At 44.2% G+C, this 14,250-nt stretch overlaps 1 protein-coding gene across 2 annotated transcripts in view; it reads right to left on the reverse strand.

The window, feature by feature from the left end:
• Positions 1 to 14,250, reverse strand: part of NR2C1 (nuclear receptor subfamily 2 group C member 1) — a 477,706-nt gene that overhangs the window by 362,731 nt on the left and 100,725 nt on the right. For both annotated transcript variants that reach the window (XM_086919061.1, XM_086919062.1), the window contains one exon: positions 351 to 461. In XM_086919061.1, the coding sequence (XP_086775187.1) occupies positions 351 to 461 (111 nt within the window). The remainder of the gene's footprint in view (positions 1 to 350; positions 462 to 14,250) is intronic.

Below are 14,250 nucleotides of genomic sequence, written 5' to 3' on the forward strand. Positions count from 1 at the left end.
AAAATGTCTGTTTGGCTTAATTGCTCCAGACCACATGAGATCAAATGAGATTTTGCTTTACTTTATATTTTTGCCTTTCAGATAAAACGGCAAGTGGCATTCGCAGACCAGGTGCAGAAGAGTTCCTGGTGGTTATTAATATTTTTTTTTTTTAAAGAGAGCAGGTCACTCTATTGACGTATAAAGGCAAAGGAATACATGGTGTTTTTCTACGTGAAACGGATCACAAAAACATGGTTATTAAATGGCATATGAGGATGAAACAAAACCTCACTCGTGGGTGTCAGTTGAAAGGGTTTACATTAGGAGTAAACAGAATCGGAGGTACTCTTTTTACAGCACAAGCTTACCTGTATCCGAGATGGTAAATTAAGGCTTGAATCTGATGGGAGAATCTGTATTCTTTGTGTGGAACCATCCATTAGGGCTGTGTGTGTAACTGCTCCCTGGGAACGCGAAATCTATTGAAGAGCAATAGAAAACATTTATTTTTATTATTCAGTACACCATTTTTTTAGGTAACCAGAATAGCACTGGCTTAGTTCCAAAGAGCAGCAAACGCTTTTCGGGTAGCCTAGTTATTGCAACATGAAAGCACTGAACAAGAGAAGCTGTACACAGAGTAGAATTGTGCAGGGTGTCCTAGTTCCGGCTTCCATAAAAAGCATTTGCAATGCAATAGGTCTCGCATTTGCAAGAGTTTAAACTATTGGCATTGTAAATGACAATACTTTTTATGTATCTGTTTTGATAATTAACACATAAATAAATAAAAGGCATTGTCTTTGAAAGGCCAATAGCTCAAACGCTTGTAAATGTGAGACCTATTTCACTTCAAAGAAGAGGCCGCTGTTGTCTCGGGCTAATTGGAAAGTGAAAGCATGCATGGCACCCTGAATGTTGTAGGAAAGCAGGTTGTGCCTGCAGTCGGAGAAACCCATTTAAGAAAATAGTGCTTACAAACTAAATAAGATATAACAACAGAAGTAAAAGGGCCAGTCCTCATGGGCGGTTACAAATGAAGACAAAGAGGTACTAAGGAGGGACTAACAAGCCTATTAACGAATCAGAAGCCAGCATTTACAAAGGACATTGACACAAGCCAATGGAAAATATGGGCTGAGAATGGGCAGAGCTTTAAGTCCATACTCTAATACAGCATGCCTCGCACAGAAGCCCATGCACTGCTCAGGCTTCACCTAAAAAAGCGTTCCCTGAGTACAGATTGCTTGTCAGGTTGAAAGGTAGTTATTGGCTACTTTTTGATCCTGTACAAAAGGATGTGGGAGGCTGTGCAGCCTTCAGCCATACAATTTCCACCTCCACCGTGAACTTGACCCAAGGTATTAGAGCGCTTTATAAGGGCAACAGTTACATTACACAAGGACATGTTAATTTTTGGTAGGCACAGGGAGGTTACATGATTTGCCCAGAATCCCAGGATGTCAAGCAGACGTCGGGACTTAAACCCGATTCCCCAGCTCCAAAGCCGGCAGCTCTGGGCGTTGTGCCATATCCTTTCCCCTTCTTGTCACCTGAATTGAAGCGACACTGGTGATGAATATCTAAAGAATTAAATAAATGTTTCCCAGAGGCAAACACAGCAGAGGCTTTATTTAGGTTATGAATGGGTGGATGAAATCCTTTTAGTAAACGCCTCACTCAGGTTGGTGATGGCAAATAAGATGTTTAGCCAGGAGCCGGCAGCACGTGTTCAATAATGATGTTCTGTCTTTAACTCTCCTCCACTGGTCACTGGATCTTACTGGCCCGCAGTGTGCACGTGTGTACACAGCTCACATATGAGGCATGCGTGAGGAAGGTTCCTTACCTCCCTGAAGCCTCCTATGTCGCATTAGTTGAAAGTAGACCGGGTGGGAGGGACACAGTGCTGATAAGCAACTCCCCCGCCCCCACTAAGTAGGCAGTTTGAGCAGACAGCTTGCCAAGGGCAGGGCCGGACTGGGAACACAAACCGGCCCTAGCAAATAATTCAGACCGGCCGCAGGGGCATCCTGGTGGGAAATACTGCTGCTGCTTTTGGTACAGTGAGCCGATATTGCTGTGATGCTGCATAACCGGCCCCCTGTACCAAAAACAGCTCCCACCGTTCCGAAACCGGCCTCCACCCTTCAGGCACACCAGGAAAATGCCCGATAGCCGCCATGGCCAGTCCAGTCCAAGGGGTTTCTGTCTGCCTCAGGCTGCAAGCGGTGAGTGCAGTCGGTATATTTTTTCAGTGCATAAAGTTAATTTTCCATGAATTCTTGGGAAAGTTCAGTCGGCAGACCCAGCAAGCTGATGGAGCCTCGGAAGTGGAAGGAATGGGTCAATTGAGAGGGGGCGGTAGGTGTCCCTGCTCAGTATACCTGCCACCCTACCGGTGTAGGGCAATAGATGGTGTTCCTATGGAATGTACCAGCGGTGTTACTGGGGAATTCCATGTCTCTGGGACTGCTTGTTTCCTGTTTGGACCATTAATTTAGCAGATGGGTGCATTATGGGGACTGCCGGTTTGTTTCCGCACAATTAAACAAAGTTGACCAATGCAGTGGAAAGTAATGATTGACATAAGGAAGGTGCAGCATTCAACACGTATTGCCCCCTGGCATGGAGTCATCCAGCAAACCTAAAAACCACAGATGCTCCTTGTGTTTTATTCAGATATGCCCCTGTTTGTGATCTGTCTGATATATAGGGCCATTCGCCTGTTTGCTTACCAATACATAGCACTGTTTGATGGATGTAATATGCAGCTGGGGCACTGTTTATTCTGCAAGCGTTGTATGATCTGTACGTGATAATCGCACCAGGCCGCTGTTCTGAGTTGTGTAATATCAATCCCCGTAACTAATCACACTAGGGCATTTTGTGATCTGTCCCCACAGTTGAGACACAGGAGCTCTGTGATAATATCGCAAGTTTTTTTCACTCTAAAATTGCCGATATTCACTGCTCTTTGGGACCTCTCAATCTGGAGCTGGACACTAACTTGGCTCCTCCTGCTCCTTTGTTCTCACCCTCTCAGGAGGAGGCTATTGATGACAATTCCAAACCGTGTCTCACTGGTTTCCCCCATCTGACCTTGGAAGAATTAAATCGCCCTCGACAAAATCAAGTCTTGCTCACCCCTGGATCCCTGTCCTTTAAAAATCCTAAAGTCTTGTAGAGAGGTGGTTCTTCCATCGCTATTGAAGGTTATGAATGGGGCTATTACTGAGGGGACCATTCCACTATTGTGGAAAACAGCAGTTGTTAAACCTCTGCTCAAGAAGCCCTCTTTAGATCCAGGAGTTATGAAAAACTATCGTCCCATCTCATTGCTAAGATACTGGAGGCCCATCTCAATCTCCATTTGTCCACCTTTCTGGAGAGCTCTACTCTGTTGGACATCTCCCAACACGGGTTTCGGGCCGCACATAATACAGAATCTGCCCTCACGGTCGTGATTAACAACATACGCTCCGAGGTCGATAGGGGACACACTACTCTTTTGGTGCTGCTAGATCTCACAGCAGCCTTCGACACCCTGTCCCCGTCAATCCTGGTTTCCAGGCTTAAGGGGATTGGGGTGGATGGCACTGCTCTCATTTTACTGTCCTTTTTCCTATATCAAAGAGAGCAGAGAGTCAAGATGGGCAACTTTCTTTCTCCCTCCCAAACGGTGCAATGTGGGGTACCACAGGGCTCGTCATTACGTCCACTTTTATTCAACATCTATGTCACCCCTCTTACTAAAGTGGTGAGATCTTTTGGATTTGAAGTACTATCTTATGCCGACGATACCCAGATTATGGTTTTCATCACCCAGTCGGCAAATGACTCAGCCCTCAAATTCAGAGCATGCATGGAGGCAGTATCACAATGGATGGTACGGAATTTCTTAAAGTTACATGGGGAAAAGACAGAGGTTCTGATTTTTGGTGGAAATCAGGAATTATGGTCGGAGGACTGGTGGCCATCGTCCTTGGGGGATTGCCCCCACCCTACACACTCCGCCAGGAATCTTGGAGTATTGATTGACTCGGCACTATCATTTGACACCCAGGTCAACTGAACGGTGTCCACCTGCTGCGCCATCATTAGGACTCTTAGAAAGATCGCCCGTATCTTTCCCATGCAGCTCGGAAACAGGCAACAGTTGCCTTGGTCTCCTCCAGGCTTGATTACTGTAATAAATACACTACGATGGAGGAGGACCTAGGGGAGGTTTATAGACCACAATCTGGATTCAATCCCCAGAGAACTTGTAAATAACACTAGATACCAGAGGGTCTCAAAAGAAAACGCCCAGGAGTATAAAGAAGTAACCCAAATCACCCGCACCGCTAAATCAATGCAACACAGGAGATTCTCAAAGGATGAGGAAATAACCCATCAGTCACCATTCGGATCCGCCCTTCAACATTTGGGATTTTATCCGAACCACCCGTCTGAGAAAATCAGTGTCACTCACAGAGGTCAACGCGGTGGTTAGGGGGTTCCTCAGAGGGTGTGAACACTAACAGTGTGGTTTACCACTCGGTGATAATGAGTGGACAAATACATGGGACTGGGGTGTGCAGTGCAGAGAAAAGTGGGTGGAAAAAAAGAAACCAAGAAAAAAGAGTGTATTAAAATTGGTTTAGAATAGGCACAAGATGATATTTATTCTGTGCGTGCCTTCAGCACCAAGATTAAAATAATGTGCGACCTAAAGCAGTCTGATTATGTAGACTGCCAGAGGTTGGGATGGTCAACATGTTTCTGCAATATATGGACTGCTACGTCCTTGCATTCATCAGGACCAAAAACTGAACAATTTGAGCTACTGCACAATGTGAAAATAATAATGGGTGAAGTGAATAAAGGTGACACAAGGAAGTGTAAAACAAGTGCTTACAGTCACCTGAATATTCCGCGTGCCCTTACAATCAGTATCGATCACTGTGGAAAGAAAAAAGGGGATAAGGGGTATGGGTATAGCTATCAATAACTCATGGGCTTCAAAGTAAGTCCATAGTCTATGGATCAAGCTAAAAGTCACACTACAAAAGTTGATCAAAGCGCTCTTAATCATAGAGCCAGTTGTTATACTTTTGGGAAGAGATTTCATATGCCCAAAAAATCGTGTGGTCCTTACCTTGATCTATAAGGCAGACCGGCCTCACCCCACCTGGCAGCGGCTCAGGGGAAGATGAAGCACCGCTCTAAAAAACATGCAAGCCACATGTCAATTACAGTATGCACAAGAAAAACAGAACACACCTCCGTGCCAATAGCTGGTTTACAAATGGGACTTGCGTCTCTCGTTACTAGGGCTCGCATCTCTCGTTATTAGTGCTCTTCCAATAAGTTACCAGGAAAGAACTCTCTCGCAAACACGAAACTCGTGCCACAGAGGGACAACTTGGTGGAAAACGGAGGGGCTACAAGGCTCAAAGGTGAAAGGGGCTCGCCTTACCTTTCCGTCGGTACTCCGGGCCGGCGTCCTGGCCGACTGGGGAGGTACCGAACGGGAGGCGCAAGGCTAGTTATAACACGCGCTGCCATAGGTCGCGTAATCACGTGCTCCGCGTGGCCGCGCAACGCGATTGGTATTAGCAAAAGTTCCAAAAGCGCGCTCATTGGCTCACCCGTCTTAGGCCGGTGAATGGGTGTAGACAGACCACGAGGATGGGAAGTAAACAATAACAGAAGCCGAAGGCATAACGAGCGAGGCAGCGGAGTAGCTGCTGGGCAGATAACAGAATGTCATAGACCGGACAAAGTCTCTAGAGGATGTAATGCAACTTGGATGTCAGCATTATGGGTAGTATTAAGCATCAGACGGCGGCAGAAAGATGCGCTCTGCTGCTCAATAGAAGTATTAGAGAGTCTGATTGGAGTGATTTAGAAAGTTGAAGACAACCACGAAAGTATAAGAGAGAGTGCATCACATACATGTGAAGAGTGGGCCACTGAGATGTGGTTCGTGGGGCCAATGTATTTACAGCAAAAAGTATTCAGCTGCTCATATTGTTATATCAATAACAATAGATCCAAGGGTTACACGTAGGCGTGTCGCCTGCAGTATGAACAAACAAGGAGAAGTTTGAGGGCCACTAGTATAGCTGAAGGAGAGGATACAAGTATGTGTTTTACTGACAGTGTTGTTATCTCAGTGGTGATCAATCCGCTGTAAAAAACAAGATGAAAGAGAGGCTATAGTGTGGACCAAGGAATATCATCATTCAAACCCTCTTTATGTGTCTTGAGTTTCAGTACCCATTTCTGCTCTTTTTTCATTAGGTACTTAGCCATGTGGCTATTGCCAGGTGTGTGCCCAGACTACTAAATCATTACAGATTGATATTGGCACTTCAAGACCCTGGAAGCAGTTAAAATTCACCACATGCAACAGCGATCACGTGATCTATCTTATCACCTGCCCGTGCGGCCTGAAGTACGTGGGCATGACCACACGGAAGGTCCGAATACGGATATCGGAACACAAGAGTACCATCCGCTGTGCTAGACAAGCGACTAAATTGACTGCACATTTCTTTGAGGCAAAACATCTAGCCACGGAATTCCAGTGGACCATATTGGAACAACCATTTATTCCAACCCACACATCGGATGTGGCTAAGTACCTAATGAAAAAAGAGCAGAAATGGGTACTGAAACTCAAGACACATAAAGAGGGTTTGAATGATGATATTCCTTGGTCCACACTATAGCCTCTCTTTCATCTTGTTTTTTACAGCGGATTGATCACCACTGAGATAACAACACTGTCAGTAAAACACATACTTGTATACTCTCCTTCAGCTATACTAGTGGCCCTCAAACTTCTCCTTCTTGTTTGTTCATACTGCAGGCGACACGCCTACGTGTAACCCTTGGATCTATTGTTATTGATATAACAATATGAGCAGCTGAATACTTTTTGCTGTAAATACATTGGCCCCACAAACCACATCTCAGTGGCCCACTCTTCACATGTATGTGATGCACTCTCTCTTATACTTTCGTGGTTGTTTTCAACTATCTAAATCACTCCAATCAGACTCTCTAATACTTCTATTGAGCAGCAGAGCGCATCTTTCTGCCGCCGTCTGATTCTTAATACTACCCATAATGCTGACATCCAAGTTGCATTACATCCTCTAGAGACTTTGTCCGGTCTATGACATTCTGTTATCTGCCCAGCAGCTACTCCGCTGCCTCGCTCGTTATGCCTTTGGCTTCTGTTATTGTTTACTTCCCATCCTCGTGGTCGGTCTACACCCATTCACCGGCCTAAGACGGGTGAGCCAATGAGCGCGCTTTTGGCACTCATGCTAATACCAATCGCGTTGCGCGGCCACGCGGAGCACGCGATTACGCGACCTATGGCAGCGCGTGTTATAACTAGCCTCGCGCCTCCCGTTCGGTACCTCCCCAGTCGGCCAGGACGCCGGCCCCGGAGTACCGACGGAAAGGTAAGGCGAGCCCCTTTCACCTTTGAGCCTTGTAGCCCCTCCGTTTTCCACCAAGTTGTCCCTCTGTGGCACGAGTTTCGTGTTTGCGAGAGAGTTCTTTCCTGGTAACTTATTGGAAGAGCACTAATAACGAGAGATGCGAGCCCTAGTAACGAGAGACGCAAGTCCCATTTGTAAACCAGCTATTGGCACGGAGGTGTGTTCTGTTTTTCTTGTGCATACTGTAATTGACATGTGGCTTGCATGTTTTTTAGAGCGGTGCTTCATCTTCCCCTGAGCCGCTGCCAGGTGGGGTGAGGCCGGTCTGCCTTACAGATCAAGGTAAGGACCACACGATTTTTTGGGCATATGAAATCTCTTCCCAAAAGTATAACAACTGGCTCTATGATTAAGAGCGCTTTGATCAACTTCTGTAGTGTGACTTTTAGCTTGATCCATAGACTATGGACTTACTTTGAAGCCCATGAGTTATTGATAGCTATACCCATACCCCTTATCCCCTTTTTTCTTTCCACAGTGATCGAAACTGATTGTAAGGGCACGCGGAATATTCAGGTGACTGTAAGCACTTGTTTTACACTTCCTTGTGTCACCTTTATTCACTTCACCCATTATTATTTTCACATTGTGCAGTAGCTCAAATTGTTCAGTTTTTGGTCCTGATGAATGCAAGGACGTAGCAGTCCATATATTGCAGAAACATGTTGACCATCCCAACCTCAGGCAGTCTACATAATCAGACTGCTTTAGGTCGCACATTATTTTAATCTTGGTGCTGAAGGCACGCACAGAATAAATATCATCTTGTGCCTATTCTAAACCAATTTTAATACACTCTTTTTTCTTGGTTTCTTTTTTTCCACCCACTTTTCTCTGCACTGCACACCCCAGTCCCATGTATTTGTCCACTCATTATCACCGAGTGGTAAACCACACTGTTAGTGTTCACACCCTCTGAGGAACCCCCTAACCACCGCGTTGACCTCTGTGAGTGACACTGATTTTCTCAGACGGGTGGTTCGGATAAAATCCCAAATGATGAAGGGCGGATCCGAATGGTGACTGATGGGTTATTTCCTCATCCTTTGAGAATCTCCTGTGTTGCATTGATTTAGCAGTCTTGATTACTGTATGCCCTCTACAGCGGCATTAATAAGAGCTCTGTCCATCGCTTGCAGATGGTGCAGAATGCCGCTGCCAGGATGGTCTTGAACCTTCCTAGGTTGGCTTCTGTAACTCAGGCCAGGAAGGACCTTCACTGGCTCCCTATACATTGCAGGATCTCCTTCAAGCTCCGCAGCATGGCACATAAGGCTGTTTTTGGGCTAGGCCCAGAAGGCGTTAGGTCTCTCCTCTGTGCCAACACCCCTAGAAGAACCCTCCGCTCAGCCTCCAAAAATCTGCTTTCAGTCCCCAGATTTGCAAAGGCGAGATGGGGTGGAAGAGCCTTTTCCACTCTGGCTCCTAAACTATGGAATTCCCTCCCTCCTGAACTTTCTAGTCAGCCTTCTTTGGTGGTCTTTCGTAGACTTCTAAAGACATGGCTTTTCTCTCAGGCCTACTAGCTGTCATACATCCGGCTCTAAGACTGTTCCTTGCGCCTTGATGCCCTTTCGGGCTAAGTGTGCGCATTATAAATCTCATATTCATTCATTCATATGCAGTTGTGTTTGTCACTTGGGACTGGGAAGTATTGAAGTATCTGTGTAAAACACATGCATGTGCCAGTTTATCCTTGCAAATATATGTTCGGTACGATCTGTATGATATACAGCCTTGCTCCTGTTTATCACACTTTCATATTACTCTGCCAGATGCTCAGTCAGTGGGGTTTGTGACATTTATGCGGTAGACTATTTGCTTTTGCCAAAGGGAAGTCGGCAGCCGGAAGTATATACTGTGGGGCATGGGACCTTCAAACGTGCTAATTCGGGGGGTGTTTGGGCCAATGACGCGACCACGGAGCCTGGTACTGTAATGTCTTCAGTATGGCGTGGGCTGGAGGGGGCTTCTCTGAATGATTTACGCATACCTTCTCAGGCCGAAGAAGTTGTAAAAGTGCCCCCTGTTGCTGCAGGCCAAAGAGGACATATACAAGCACTTAAACACACACAACTTCTGTGGGGGTGAAATATATAGCTTTTTTTACAGTGAACTTTGTCTTCCTAAAGTGCTTCATTGCTCTAAGGCTCCAACTGCTAAACACAAGAAACAGTATGTGCATAAAAGTGCAGCCCTTTCAAGAGAGCATGTGTAAGGTGATGCAAGCCCTGTCAGAAAAGCGTTTATACAGTCACAGCATTGTTAGAAGAGCCTGTGTAAAGAAGACACAGCCCTGCGAAGAAAGCCAATGAAAAGAGGTATGCCAAAGCACGGAAGTCCCTGCAGCACGTGCCCAGACAGCAGCGCTAAAATATGTTTGGATAAAATGCTTGCAGACGCTAATAAATCAAGCGCGTGGTGAGAGCGTGTAAAGGCTCCTATCACTACTAAGGAGACACCAGAGAGGAGACGCCCTGCGCGCCCCCATCGCCTGTCCAGGCACGCACATGGTTTGTCTCCCTTCGCTAAGGAAAGCGACGACAATAGTCTCACCAAGCGAAGCAGCTGCGCTGCATTCGCTACGTGAGACCTAAAAACAGATGTCAGAATGGAATTTGAACATATATCAACTACCATCACATCATCTAATGTATCATGGCAAACCAACACATTAACTTTACTTCTAGATCAAATAAACATTTCATGTCTGTGACGTTAATTAGTTAAAAAAAAACCTTCACTCCTATGGTTTGATTCCAGAATACCCAAGAAATAAGGAGAGCACATATTCCTAGTTTTCTATCAGTTAAATAAGACTCCGTAAAATCCACAAACATGCAAACCTTGAGAACATGATCTTACGTTATACTTTTTTTTTAATATCTCTGTTTATCAAGAATAAACATAAATCAAATATAAAACAATACTGGTGCAGTTTCAAAACAAAATACAATTCCTGAGGACAACAGGACATATAAATGAAACAAAAGAATACATGGGGTCAAAGGAAAATGCAATTATATCACCAATCCTTGCGACAGCCAGCTCATGGTGTTACGTTGTCAACAGCATCAAACGCATCATTGCATGGGGTGCGGATAAAACCTCTACTTTTGTTCCAGGGGCCCCATACATTTGTCCTTTTACCTGGGCAACCCCAGCTTTCGTACACTGCCCTCTCCGCTTGCATGCACAAGTCCATGTCCGAAGCCCAATCAAGGTGTCTGAGTGCAACCCCACCCTTCCAGGTTCTAGCACTATTGCATTTGGCGATCATACATCCCAGTGTGACCCAGCAAACCTGTTTAGGTCTGTGGCTTCCCAAACATTCAAAATACAAAGACGAGGGGATACATCAATTATTTTATGATATTTTTGGGACATGGCTGAAGCCACTGTCACCTAGTATCTCTGAAGGTTGGGGCATTCCCACCATTGGTGTAAGAAAGTTCCTGGCTGTCCGCAGCCCTGGGGACAATCCGGAGAGGATAAGAGACCCATCTTAACTAGTGCCAAACTGGTATAGTAGCCAGCCCCCGAGGTGATGCCAAGGCCTCCCTCCACTCTTCGTCATCAAGCTATCTCAACTCATCCTTCCATTTTTCCTGCAATTTACCCATAGAGTCAGGCATATTATTGAGAAGTTTACGGTACGTCAGGCCACAATAGGAAGAGGGCAACAAACACTCCACAAACTTTTAAATCAATAAAAAAAGAATAAAGTTCAGAGTGGACAATCTCTGTACATAAGAGGACCAAAACGGATTAAGCAAACTAGTAGTATGTACGAATACCTCCAACAAAAAAACGAGAATGTATCCAGATATCCAAGGTCTACAATACATAGAAATGATAGCAAAATCTATTCTTGAATGTGAAAAAAAAAATAGCAAACATTAAAAACATATCAAACACAAAGGGGCCCATTAGGATGGCGGGCGGATCGCCCCCGCCAGGCTGGCAGTAGCCAGCACCGGCCTGGGGGCGATCCGCCTGCCATCCTTGCTCTGAAAAACCCCCCGCCATATTAGGATGGCGGGGGGGACCGCGGCGGACGGTAAGACCGTCCACCGCTTTTCCGCCCAGGTCGCAAGGCGACCGGGACGGAAAAGGTATAATATGGTGGCGGTGTCTTTGAGACACCATCAGCCATATTATGATGGGCCAATGTGAATGCCTTTCCGTGGCGGCATGCATGCAGAGTATCCCTGCAGGGGCCCGTTGTGGGCCCCCAGGGACTCCAGGGGGTGGGAGGTGCACATGGGGGGTACCTCTGGTACCCCCCGCCTCATTTCAAAGTGGTGCCTGTCATGTTGTGCCTTGAAATGCACGACGTGCATTTTTACCATTGCGGCGGGCGGCGCTTTCAGCACCGACTGCCGCAATGGTAAAAATACAGGATGCGCCCGCCACTGTGGCGGGCGCATCCTAATGCCACCATCGGGACCCCCGCCCTTATGGCGGGCGGTCCCTTTTTCCGATGGGATGGCGGGCGGACAAAGTCCGCCCGTCATGCTAATGGGGGCCAAAGCATTTATATTTTTATATTAATTACCTTAGGTCACAAAACTTTCTATATAACTTAATATCATATGACAAAAAATAAACAAAAAAACTTAAAATCACAAATAAACATTGCCCACCCTCAATAATATTAAAAACAACTTAAAATTGTGTAGCTGTAGAATATCCTCGAAATAGATGAAATAAAAAGCAATCCAAGGCAAAAGTAATCCAAGTAGTAATAAAACACCCCAAAAATGGAAAAATGCAACTGTAGATAAAAAAAATCAAGCGCAGCAATCCTCTCGATGAAAAAACCATAAACCCGAAAATATTTAGCTGTAAAAAAGGCTCCAAAAACCTGATCAAAAAAAGGAAATGTATATCAGCTTATTTTAAAACAAGAAACAACAAATTCCTTCATTAAAAAAAATAAACCACGTGGACAACTCCATCTGGTCACCAAAGCCCGTATCTGTAAATAAAAGCACACATGCACCCATAACAAAAATATAAACCTACAAATCGAAATAACATATGATAAATATAAACGCACATAATAAAATAATAAGTAAAATTACATTTCATTCTAATAACATTTGATAGTAAATAAAACAAAAAATCACCAACCTACTTAAACAACACATAACTTTCGTAAAAACACTACCTTAAAACTCACTTAAAAGTAAATAAAAGTAAACTTACAGGAACGGAGACTAAGCAGCTCCCAACCGCGAGGTTCCGTCTTCATAAATGAGCCAAACAAAGTAGATAGGTCAAAAAGTGAATAAAGGAAAATAAATTGGTGGCATAATTAAAACAAAAATGGGACTAACCCCCCCAAAGGAATGAATGGAGAATAATAAAAAATGCTTTACATTTTTTTAAAAAGGTCATATATATATATATCTATACTACTATCATAAAGAGAGAACACAAACCTTTTGGAAAAGTAAACTCGGGAACCACAGCGCCAATCCACACACCCAATACATTGTTGTAATCCTCAGGGTGTGCAGATGGACATAGGCTATAGAAAATAAATATAAAACTTAAATTTAAAAATATAACTTAAAAAAAAAAGTAGTGCCCTGAAAGTAGAGCGCTGGCCACGACGCTGCGCTGGCCGCGACTTAGCGCTGGCCGCAACGTACGTGATGACGAGAAGGAGCGGCGGTGAAGTGAGGAGCGCGGGGAGGAGCGGCAGCTCAGGTGCGTTATGACGAGGAGGAGCGGCGGTGAAGTGAGGAGCACGGGGAGGAGCGGCGGCTCAGGTAAGGCTCTGGGACACGGGAAATGTCGGGGCGGGAGGGAGCCGGTGCGGGAGGTTGACCCTGAACAAATGCAGCTGAGGTAAGGCTCAGGCTCTGGGGGCAGCGTTTCAGGCTTGCTTGCACTCCCGCCCCGGTCCCCGCCCGCCACGACATTGTCCGGGACATAGACAATGTCGTGGCGGGCGGGGGCGGGAGTGCACGCAAGCCTGAAATTCTGGCCCCAGCCTCCTTCTGCCCCAGGCAACGCTGGGGCGGGTTGCTAGTAAATATATATATATCTTTTTTAAAGAGTTTAATTATTTTATTATAATATAATAATTAATGTATATTAAAATATGTTTATTACATACACTTCCATTTCCAAATATTATACAAATGTTAAAAAATATATATATATATATATATACTTTTCAAAATATCAATGGAAAAAAGTTGTCAATTATTTAACATACTAACTTATTTTATTAAAAGAATATTTAATATGCTATATAATGAAACATAAGATGTACAGTGTATATATATATTCCTACTCCTGAACTTTTATAAATCAGGATATAGAAATGTAAGAAAAGTTGACAAATATTTAAATTTTTAAATTTCAAAATATTACATACAAAAGATACTGTATATTAATGTCAAAATTATACTGTTTTACTTTACCATTATATATGTATATTAAAAAAATGTAAAATGCTCAATAACTGTCAAATACATTTCAACATCAATGTAATAAAATATATTTTGTAGAACATATCTAAATAAATGTTACAATCTGCTAATAAAATGTGAAAAAACATAACAAGATGCAATGTTGTAATAACTTTTAAAAATAAATGAAACGTCATAATTTACTATTCTAACTGCAACTCCAAAAACATACAGGAAAGAGCTGTATGGTAAACCATAATAATTTACTATTCTAACTCCAAATCCGATTAAACTCTAGGAAAGTGCTGGATGGTAAACCATAATAATTTACTATTCTA

This window comes from Lissotriton vulgaris, chromosome 1_1 (assembly GCF_964263255.1).
Source record: "Lissotriton vulgaris chromosome 1_1, aLisVul1.2, whole genome shotgun sequence".
NCBI classification, from domain to species: domain Eukaryota; kingdom Metazoa; phylum Chordata; class Amphibia; order Caudata; family Salamandridae; genus Lissotriton; species Lissotriton vulgaris.